The 11,727-nt window shown below is 45.5% G+C and overlaps 1 protein-coding gene across 1 annotated transcript in view; it reads right to left on the bottom strand.

Moving 5' to 3' along the window:
• Window positions 1-905: 905 nt before the first annotated feature.
• Window positions 906-11,727, bottom strand: part of LOC110285787 (acyl-CoA desaturase 3) — a 35,044-nt gene continuing 24,222 nt past the window's right edge. The window contains exons 3-6 of the mRNA XM_021152193.1: window positions 9,136-9,266; window positions 7,540-7,745; window positions 4,712-4,944; window positions 906-1,754 (exon numbers count right to left, since the gene is read on the bottom strand). Coding sequence (XP_021007852.1) covers window positions 1,555-1,754; window positions 4,712-4,944; window positions 7,540-7,745; window positions 9,136-9,266 — 770 coding nt within the window. The 3' untranslated portion in view covers window positions 906-1,554. The remainder of the gene's footprint in view (window positions 1,755-4,711; window positions 4,945-7,539; window positions 7,746-9,135; window positions 9,267-11,727) is intronic.

Below are 11,727 nucleotides of genomic sequence, written 5' to 3'. Positions count from 1 at the left end.
AGAGGGCGCCAGATCTCGTTATGGATGGTTGTGAGCCACCATGTGGTTGCTGGGATTTGAACTCTGGACCTTCGGAAGAGCAGTCGGGTGCTCTTACCCGCTGAGCCATCTCACCAGCCCCAACCACGGCCTTTCTGATGGTGAGTTCCCTTCTAGGGAGTGGGTCTCACATTGACTCATGAGTCAGTGGGTTACCCTCCTACCAGACTTGCTTCTCTCATGCTGGTGGGCACATTGCCTGACCACTTGCTTGTTGAATACAGCGTCCACAGCCGAGGAAGACTGTTGATGAAAACTAACCAAGCTGTGTTGCATCTTCCAGCTGTTTCGTTAAACCAGTCCTATGCAACGAAGATTCACTGACCTAGGATAGTCACGAACCTCACACTTAATAGGAAGGAACTGGGCAATAGGCATCAGGATGCTATGCAGGAATCCCTGACTCGTATCAACCCAAGGAACAAACTGGACTAAGAAAGGAACCCAGCTTTGAAACTGTTTCAGAAGGACATCAAGGAAATCTTCAACCCAAACAGCTGTTTCTAGAAAGCTCTCTCTCACAATCCGCCTACCAATGCTATCTATCCCCCGGCCTCTCCATCTCTGCCTTGAAGTGGGAAGAGTTTCATTACCAAGCTCCGAGGCTCAAGACAGAAAGGAAGGCTGCCGTGTGGCGTGTGCTGTGTGCCGGACTCCATGCCTGCTTGGGAAGCAGCTGGGTCTGATCACAGAAAGAACATTTTTATTTTTTTTTTTAAGATTTATTTTATGTATATGCGTACACACCAGACACACCAGAAGTGCGCATCAGATCTCATCACAGGTGTTTGTGAGCCACCATGTGGTTGCTGGGAATGGAACTCCGGACCTCTGGAAGAGCAGTCAGTGCTCTTAACCACTGAGCCATCTCTCCAGCCCCAGAGAAAGACTGTTTTTAGAACTCATTCCTTGCAACGCCATCTCTGCTTCAAGGTCCTCCCTGGCATGGTAGCGCTCCTCCATGATGTCTTAATGCCACACCAGCTCAGTGCCAAGGAAAGTTTAGGGGTTTTGGTTGTCTTTTTGATGGTGTGTGTGTATGTAGTGTGTGTGTATGTGTGTGTGTGTATGTGCTTTTGTCTTTCCTGTGGCCTGATGGGAATTAACAGAGAACATCCAGGAAGATCTGGTTGGATATGGTTTGAGACACCTACCCTGAAGCTCAAGAGAGATCAAGGAAAGAGTGCTCCTGGTGGGGCTCTTTAATTTAAAACATTTGCTGCGTTTTCAAAGGTCTATTCCAACCTGTGGCTCACCTGCAGCTCTCCTGAAAAGGCAGTAAAGTAATAAGAAGGGTTAAGCAATAAGTAGGTCCCTCGAACACAAGACTAAGAACAGGAGAATTTCTGCTTAGCATCATAAAAGAAAGTTTTTGGTCTTTTAATATTTGAATATTCTACAAGAATAGTGTCTTGAAGTAGGACTCTACACAACATGGGTGCTTCTTTTCAGTATTTGAAAAAACATTATTAAACCCCTATCCAGCTGGCTTTTGGAATAGACTTGACTCCAAATTCAGCCACTTTTGTGACTCCCGTCTCCAGTTCTCTTAATCCTGGCTAAGACAGTGGCCTTAGAAACTTTCTTCCGGTCGTAAGCCAGGCCCAGTGCAGCCATGCAGTCGATGAAGAACGTGGTGAAGTTGATGTGCCAGCGGTACTCACTGGCAGAGTAGTCGTAGGGAAAGGCGTGGTGGTAGTTGTGGAAGCCCTCGCCTGCAACAGAAGCAAGAAGAGCAGTCAAGGGCCTAGCCAAGGTGGGGCTTCATCCAGCCATTAGGGCTCATAGTGGCTTCTGTTGCTGCTGCTTCTCAGAGCTTTGATGCAGGAGGGTGGTGCAGGGGAGTGTCCATCAAATAGGACCCCTATAATAAAGATTTCTTGTTTCATCTGCTATTGATTTTTTTTCTGAAATTTATGATTTTTTTTTAGTTACAGTTACTTGTAAACAAACCTGAACATTTAATTCAATATTTTACACAAACATATTGCAAGATATAAAAACTGTTGGAGTCAGTCTGGCAACTCAGGTTGGATACAAAGAGCTCACATAACAGTGCAAGTCTGAAAAATTGTTCTCTGATCACCACACAGGCACTGTAGCATGTACCATTCTCCTCGTATCACCCACACAGCTGCATAGCCATGCAGATATACATACTGTGGTGGCTATTCTTATTTTTATTATTTATTTATTTATTTATTTATTTATCTATAATTTATTTATCTATGTATTTATTTTTGTAGTGTGTGTGGAGGTGAACGATTTCATGACAACTTTTCTCTGTGTAGCTCTGGTTGTCCTGGAACTCGATCTGTAGACCAGGCTGGCCTTGAATTCAGAGATTCGTCTGTCTGCCTCCCTGTGCTGAGATTAAAGACATGCACCACCAAGCCCCATTTGTGATGGCTATTCTTGGTTGTCAAATTGAGAATATCTGGAATTAAGTGAAAGTCTGAAATGACTGAGCACACCAGCGAGGGAATTTTTGCCTAAGTTAATCATTTGACAATGGAAGAACCACTTCTGGTCCAGATCTTTGAGGTGGGAAGACACACCCCTCTCTAGTGTGGGCCACACCTCTGCTGGAAGTCTAGAGAAGACATAGAAGAAGGAAACTCCTCACTCTGCCTGCGAGTCCTCACCCTCCCTAGCAAGTCTCTCTCATCACTGGCTTACTTCAGGATTCCAGCTAGCAGGAACAGCAGATAAGACCTCCAGCCTCTAGACTAATCAACTATTGGGTTCTTGGCCCTTCTGTTCATAGGCAGTCATTGTCAGAGTAGCTGAACTACAGCTTCTAAGTCATTCTAACATATATTATATATTATGTACATATAACATATATCTATTCATTTTCTAAGTTCTTTTATTCTAAAGAACCCTGACTAATAAACACACACACACACACACACACTCATACACACATTCACACACACACTCACACAACACACACACATAAATATTCCTTGTGTAATGCGATACTCAAAACATTTTTCTGAAATTTCTAATTTGAATATTTAGCTGAATATTTACATCAATATATTGCAGGAAATATAAACTGTGACTTCAAGAAGAATAAAAATTGCCGGACATTAGTGGTGCATGCCTTTAATCCCAGCACTTGGGAGGCAGAGGCAGTCAAGTTTGAGGACAGCCTGGTTTACAGAGTGAGTTCCAGGACAGCCAGGGAGAAATAGAGAAACCCTGTCTCTCACCTCCCCTCTTGAGTTATAACAAGACAGGCAAACTCTGAAGTCTGGATTTATAATATTTTTAAGTGGCACTGCCTGTAATCCTAGCTCCATGGAGGCTGAACCGGGAGGACAAGAAAGTTCAAGTCTTGCCAGGACAAATTAGAAAGACTGTATTTCTAAGGTAAAGATCAAAGAGCTAGACAAATAGCTTATTGGTAGATTTCAAGGACAGCCTGAGCTACAGAGTAAATGCAGGGCCAGCCTAGACGACTTAGTGAGTTCCTCTCTCACAATGTAGAAAACCGTATTGAGGGCTCAGGGATGTCGTTCAGCTCAGAGCACTTGCACAAGGCTGTAAGTTTCACCCTCCGTTCTTTAGGAGGAGTGGGATGAAGGCAAAAGGGAAGAGAGGGCAGAGGAGAGAGAAAAGCTGAAGGGAGAGGAGAGAAGAAATTGAAGATGTGAATGGCAGGAATCAGGAGAGAAGCAGATGAAGTCAGAGAGGAATGAGAAGGAGCAGAGGAGTGTCAATAGGGACAAAGCAAAGTGCAGGCCGCTACCTAGGACAGAGAAGTCAAAAGAGACTGGAGCTGAGAGCGTTCACAGTAGCTTCATTCACAAAGTACATCTCACAGTCCATAGCTGATTTACTTAAACATTGGTGAATGGAAGAGCACACATAGTGGACCTGCTGCTGCTGCTGCTGCTGCTGCTGCTGCTGCTGCTGCTGCTGGTGATGGCGGTGGTGGTGATGGTGGTGGTGCTGGTAGTGGTGGTGATGGTGATGGTGGTGGTCCCTGAATATCTTGGTTGGGGGTGCAAGTTCATGAAACCACACCAGGGAGAGGAGCCAGTACTCTGAGAATGGTTCACTTTTAAGTCAACTAAACAAAGCTTCGCTTGTTTCCTCTTTCCCTCATATGGCATGACTAGGCTTATTGTATTCTCCGTTGATCTTACTGTTCTATGTATGAATCACCTGATCTAAGCAGGACTAGCCCAGTCCCAAGAACTGAATCAGAGATCAGAGATGCATTGAGAAAGGTTCATTTGGTCATTTGGAAAGCTTTTTTTTTTTTTTTTTACCTTCAATCAAAGGCAGGATTTTTTTTAATCCTTTCCCCTCTTACATAGTGATGCTTAGCCGGGCGTGGTGGCGCACCCCTTTAATCCCAGCACTTGGGAGGCAGAGGCAGATGGATTTCTGAGTTCGAGGTCAGCCTAGTCTACAAAGTGAGTTCCAGGACAGCCAGGGTTACACAGAGAAACCCTGTCTCGAACCCCCCCACCCCCCCAAAAAAGAGTGATGCTTGACTCTCATGTTTTCCCCAATGCCACAACCTCAAGTTTTACAATGGAAGACATGAGACACTAAGCGCCCTTAAGAACAGGTGACTCACGTCTTTCTCAACGCTCACGGAATAAAAAGACCACGGAATGTTAAAATGCCCATCGTAGACTGCCGACTAACTTACCCATACTTCCCAAGGAAACCAGGGCATTCTCCCGGGGATCGATGTTCTTGTCGTAGGGGCGATACCCGTAGAGGTGGGCGGCACTGTTCACCAGCCAAGTGGCGTTGAGCACCACAGCGTATCTCAGTAAAGTGGCAACATAAAAACTGTGTAGAAAAGTCTCGCCCCAGCAGTACCAGGGCACCAGCGTGGGCAGGATGAAGCACATCAGCAGAATGCCAGGCTTGTAGTACCTGTGTGGAGAGATCACACGCTGAGTCTGGAGAAAATTGGCTATTCTCAGTGGGAGGGGCTGCTAACTTCCTCTTACAGTGGGAGAGAATGAGGTAGAACGAGGTAGAAAATTTCAGTACAGAGTGTTATCATTTTTTAAATATTTATTTATTTATTTATTTATTTATTGGTTTTTTTGAGACAGGGTTTCTCTCTATAGCCCTGGTTGTCCTGGAACTCACTCAGTAGACCAGGCTGTCCTTGAACTCAGAAATCTGCCTGCCTCCGCCTCCCGAGTGCTGGGATTAAAGGCGTGCGCCACCACGTCTTTAATAAGTCAGCACATAAGTCTGTGCTGAGCAGAGATTGTCCTAAATTAATTCCACCAGTTAACCAAGCAAGAGCTCCATTGTTCTTACTCATAGAGGGATGAGGTCGGCTACTCAACAAATCAGGACCAAACCCCATTCTCAGCGGTTCTGTGCTGAGGCGCTGTTTCACTCCTTCCTAATCTCACCTCCACACAGAACAAACCGCTAATTCCGAGAGAACCGATTGGTGTCCCTTCAGCAGTAATATCTTGAACTTTCCAGTCACTGGCATGACCTGCATTCAGCGTTCTCATTCTCATGCTCTCTTCCTAATGGGAGTCCTTTCTGGTAGCATTTTGTCTAAGCTCCGCCCCACAGTTACCTGGCAACAGCCAGGAGCGCCTGACTCACTATAAAAGGGGCTGCTTGCCCCTTCCGCTCTATTTTGCTCTTCTTGCTCCTGGCTCTGTCTCCTCGCCCCTTCTCCCCACCTCTCCATTCCCTTTCCCCCCTCTCTCTCCACGTGATCATGGCCGGCCTTCTTCCTCTTTCCCTCTCCCCTGTCCCCTCTCCCCTCTCCCCTGAATAAACTTGTGGCTGGTCGCTCAGGGGGAAGGGATGCCTCAGCATGGGCCCATAGAGGCACCTCCTTCCCCCCATACCTGACTACCCCTCCACCAGAACATATTCCTTCTCTCTTTATCTTTTTATAAAACACAACATTCTCCACTTGTTAACTTGTGTTCTTCCTTACCTCTCAGGCTGCATACTTTCTTCGCCTGACCTGACATTGGCCTTTTGAACACAGGGCTCTGTTTTGGTACCACCCGTTGTTGGAGAAATAAACTCTTCCTTGTCAACCACTTTGATTCTATCTGTAGCTCAGGCACTGCCGGTGACATCAGTCTATGTTACCTTCTTTTCCTCTCATTTCTTTTGTAGGTCAAGGGAACAGACTGCTTCTGGATCCTGCATGAAGCTTTAATCCACTTTCCTATTTTTGGTCTGCACACAGATCTTTCCATTGTTTCTGATGCTGCGTTTTCATTAGCCTTTCTTGTTCTCCCTGAGTGATCTCTGGCCCTTTCTGCCTCTCACAGTACAGACAGTATTTTGCTTTCCCTCATGGTATCTTCAGTATTATGCTAAAATCTCCCAGAGGTTATGGACTTAGTTGAATTAATCGTGTCTATGAATATCCCCAGTCAGTGAATATTTGCTCCATTTAATTGGTTTAATGAAATCAGTTCAGAGAGAGAGGAAAGAGCAACACTCCATGACTTTGGACATCCAAGCAATTAAAAACTAGGGTTTAAAATGATCTGTTTGTTTTTGTTTTATTTTTTTAATATATTTTTAAAAGATTTATTTATTTATTTATTTATTTATTTAATGTAAGTACACTGTAGCTGTCAGACGCACCAGAAGAGGGCATCAGATCTCATTACGGGTGGTTGTGAGCCACCATGTGGTTGCTAGGATTTGAACTTCGGACCTTCAGAAGAGCAGTCGGGTGCTCTTACCCACTGAACCATCTCAGCAGCCCCTTGTTTTTTGTTTTTGTTTTTTTTTTTTTTCGAGACAGGGTTTCTCTGTGTAGCCCTGGCTGTCCTGGCACTCACTTTGTAGACCAGGCTGGCCTCGAACTCAGAAATCCGCCTGCCTCTGCCTCCCGAGTGCTGGGATTAAAGGTGTGCGCCACCACGCCCGGCTGTTTTTGTTTTATTGAAACAGCATAATACTTTATAGCCCTGGCTGTCCTGCACCTCACTCTGTAGACCAGGCTAGCCTCAGACCCACAGAGATCCACCTGCCTTTGCCTTTCAAATCCCGGGACTAAAGATACATGTGCCACCACACCTGGCCAATGTACTCTTTAAAATTGTTTTTTTTTTATTGATGTAGATGTGTGTATGTCTGTGTGAGTAAATGCCCCGTGTGTTCCTGTGCCTCTGAAGGCCAGAATGGGGTGTCAGATCCTTTGGAGTAGGAATTGTGGGAGTAAGTCACCCAGGAAGTCAGTGCTGGGATCTGAACTAGGGTCCTCTGGAAGAAGAGAAAGTGCTTTTAACTGCTGTGCCATCTCTTCAGTCCATAGAGTATCCCTATGTAGCTCTGGCTGGCCTGGACTTCACAGAAGTCTATCTGCGTTTGTCTCCCCAGTGCTGGGGTTACAGGCACACTTGGCTGAAATGATGCTATTGGACAGATAAACCTGGAAATGTATTCAGCTATTTTAAGGACTAAGAGAAATGAGATCTTGAAACCTCATCTCTCAAGCTCCATCCCTCAGCCCCCACTCACCTCCTCTGGAACATCACCAGCTTCTCAGCCTTCAGGTCAGACATGTCCAGTTTTCCACCCTTCTCTTTGACAGCCGGGTGTTTGCGCACAAGCAGCCAACCCACGTGAGAGAAGAAGAAGCCACGGCGGGAATTGTGAGGGTCGGCGTGTGTTTCTGAGAACTTGTGGTGGGCGCGGTGATCTCGGGCCCATTCATACACGTCATTCTGGAAGCACAGGAAAGAGGAGCCCAGTATTGAGAAGAGAGGCCCTCCAAGGAGTCTGCTAGGACCTAGATGTCTGCAAGGGCTTGGGACTTTTAGCGCAACTCTCAGAGTCTTAGGGACTCTGTCTCCAAGGAGGCCTTGGCAATACCCTCTCATGCACACATGCCCGTGAAACGTATGTGAAAAAGCAATTTGAAGACCCCAAACACAAGAACACTGTTGCTTCCCAAGGTTGTGTGGTGGGTAGAAGGTGGGTCTTAATGTTCCGAGAGTTTCACCAGTAGAGAACATGGTGTCTCCTTATGCAAGCAACATGAGACAGGGTTCCTTTCAAGGTATCTGATGGGGGCAGAGAGATTATGAAACAGAAGGCCTGGGACCCCAAGATTCTGCTTTGTTGCAAGGCTGCAAAAACTCTATGTCTTTGCCATCACAAGAGGGTTGTCACACACGTAACCCAAGAGGACCGACGTCTGAGATAGGAGCATGGGCACATTGCTGAATGACCTCTGAGCTTTTCTGAACTTTATCCATTTCTTCAAGCATGTGCTAATGTGTCATTCTTTTTGTCCTCTAAACATAGAGACTGGAAGCCTCCACCATACACATTGTCAGAGCGAGGTGATCACACACATGATAAGAGCCTCAGATATTGTCAAGGCAAAGTAATTAGTTTTCTAGTATTTTTCCCCCTCATCTTCCAAGCTAAATCCTATTCTGTAAGCAGCCTATGGCTAGGTGAGTGTCCCCCTCCTAACTTCCTATAGTCTATCCATTATAAGCTTGTTGCAAGCGCTGTCCTCAGTGCTTGAGTTATCCATCATGGTAGCCCTTGATAGGACAAGATCAGCTTATTTAAAGTCTCAGTTGCTTGGTTTCCTCATCTGTTCCGTGGGTGGGACAATAAGGCCTACTTCCTGGCATCCTGGTTGTGAGGACTTAGGAGTGACTCCATGTCAAATGCTGGTCCAGCGTCCAGCACATGGAGCTATAGACATGTTTGCTCTTATTACCTGAAACAAGGGAATTCTTGAGTCTGGGACACATGCCACTTCCTATTACAGTAGAGTTCAAAGACAATCACGGCAATGCATGATTTATTGGTGACTGAGTGTTTAAAGAACCACAGTGTCTTGATGATATTCTATGGTTTTTTAAGCCAAAAGGACTACACTGCCATATTACATTATAACCCAGGGAACTTAGGGTTCAAAGAAAGTTATGCCTGGAGAGCCTGTTCCACCAATCTCCTGTTTCCCTTCCCAGTGACCTTGAGATGTCCCATGTTGTGGGGATCTCAAGACCACCTTTCTGTGTTCTGATGTCCACCACTCTGCCCTGGATCATGCATAGAGCAGAGACACAAGAAAGAACAGCATCAGCGCCTTACCTGGAACGCCATGGTGTTGGCAATGATGAGGAAGATCCGCAGGGGCAGGCGTGCCTTGTACGTTCTGTGGCTCCACAGGCGATGGACTCCGGCTCCAATGCCCTCAATACTGATCACATAGTAGACAAATGCTGTTGGGACGGAGAACAGAAGAGTCAGCTAACTGCTAAGTGTCCAAGAACACCCTCCCGGTACCAGAGTTTGCTACTTAGGATTTGAAGGAGTCTATGGGTTACTCTTTGAGACATCATAGCATTCAACCTCACAAAAAAATCACCTCCAACCACTCCACCTAGGAATGGATGTGAGTTAGGATAACCCAGGCACAAGGTGGGCGGAAAAGCAGGAAAGAAGACAGGTTGTCGGCATTGCCCACAGCATTATTCTGCTTCTGTTGTCAGACCACCGCAATGCAAAGGATTCTACGCCCTTTGACCTTCAGATCATTTTCCCCAGGGGGTTCAAGGTCATCAACTATTCCAGAACTAAATACTCATAACCAAGAGTGTTTATAAAATAGCAATCAGAGTTCAACCTCAATTGAAGGGAAGATTCATGGACCATGGGGCCGTGACTGTTAACCTGTTGCTACTGCAGCATTTCAGCCCTGTAGCAGAGCGCTTGAGCATGGACTCGAGCAGGTCTCAGGGCGAGTCAGCCCTGCACAGTCACATTTACACAGAGCCTCAAGCTTCACTGATCCTTAACATTATCCTATGTTGCAGCAGAGTCGATCCCATTGTGAACCCCAAGGCTGTGAACTGGAAAAACCTTGTTATGATATGGCTCAGCCCTCGCACATACATCTTTAATCCAAAGAGATTTCTGTAAACAGGATTAAAGAAGGTCAATGATAGGTCAAAAGGTGGAGAAAGCACCCAGCTGACCTTCTTACTTCACCCACATCCTAGAAGAAAAAGGCTCTCTCTCTTTCCCCACACTGTCAAATACGGTTCACCTCAGAGACCCGCCTTTCTCTGTCTTGGGCTTTATTATGTTCACTCCCTGTCAAATGGTTGCTTGGTCCACCTCTTGACCCATCACTGACTCTGTTTGGTTTTTCCAGTTCACAATCTTGGGGTACACAATGTGATCAAATATCCTGTAACTTTCCCCCTTTTTATCTAAATAAAAGACCCCTTCTCTAACATCAATAAACTATAGACTATCTGGTAAGAATTACATTCATAATGTCCAGTCCTTTTGTACTTGGCAGCCTTGGAGAAAGTACTCTACTATCCTGTGTTGGTGAGCCCCAAGTTCTGTACCTGAATCACTTTCTATCCTAACTTGCATTTACTAACCTAAAAACATCTTTGTAGACCTTAAAAGGTTTTTCTTAAATCTTAAACAACTTAAGCTTACCTGTGAGACCATAACTATCTAGTCTTCAACCCCATCAGAGACCCGAGAAGGATAAATATTACCTGAATAAACAGAAAATACAGAGCAAGCACCTTCTAAAACTATAGAAATGACAGAGACAGCTGGCCGCCTGAGCAGTCACCAAGATTTCTCCGCAGTGTTGGGGCAACCGTCTCTTCAGCCTACTGGCCCAGAATAATAATAGTCTGACAAATTTTTGTGTGAAGGAGAAGTTACGAAGGGCTTCTCTGTCTTGTACTGGCAGAATTCAGCAGTTGCCATTCTTTGTGTCCTACTTGTCCACAGTTTGGACAGCATGCTGTCAGCAATTGAGGCAAGGGCAGTTTCTTGCCCAGTGGCAGCTTGCCACATTTGAAGCAAACTCCATAAGGAGAGTCTTCAATGCTCATCATCTTCTTTGAAATAGNATGGGGTACTGCCAGGAGCTGACATGTCTTAATAAAACATCTTTAAATGCCATATTCTACAGATATTTTTGAAGACCATCCAACCACCTCAGCATATATGAATAGGAAACTGTTGCTTGTCTCTATTGTGGTCTGACATAGCTGTGACCATTTTGTACCATGCCTGCTAGCTATTTCATATTGTTGCTGTGCCATGCCTGCCAGTCATTGACACAGGGAAGTGACTTGGATCAGAGCAAGGACATGCTGACCACACGTCCTGTTTGTTCTGTTGGTTCTGAATGTTCTGTATGAGGTTTGCTAATCTTAAGAAACTCCACAAAGCTTTACATAGGGCCCATCAAATCAAAGGACAATATGAACTGTTATGCCTGCAATATCTTGGGTCAGAGCTGACCACAGGGCAGTACTTCGTGTACCTGCATATGAGCTCATTGTGGTTTTATCCTTTGTGAGCTGACAGAGAAAGACAGCCATTGTCATAGTTCAGATAATTCTGAGCTATGTCCCTGGTCCAACCAGTATCAGGGTGCACTGTGTGTTCAATAACCTATTCTTGCTTAACTGAGATCAGTGTTCATGTGGTTTGTGTGTTGATTCCTGAACCCCAACATTTGGTGCATTGGCCAGGAACACCCTTGGACACTCCTCAGTCATTGTTAGGAAATGCCACCAAGCAGCTCTCTCTCCTAGGAGGTAAGTTTGTTTCCTGTACCTGCACAGTTCTTTTTTTTTTTTTCTTTCTTGTTTTGGTTTTGCTTCTGGTGTTGGAGACCCGAAGGTGGGCAACTGCGCATAG

The sequence above is a fragment of the Mus caroli genome, chromosome 19 (genome assembly GCF_900094665.2).
Source record: "Mus caroli chromosome 19, CAROLI_EIJ_v1.1, whole genome shotgun sequence".
Lineage (NCBI taxonomy): Eukaryota > Metazoa > Chordata > Mammalia > Rodentia > Muridae > Mus > Mus caroli.
Note: the sequence above shows the minus strand (reverse complement) of the source record. Positions and strands in the feature narration are given on the sequence as shown.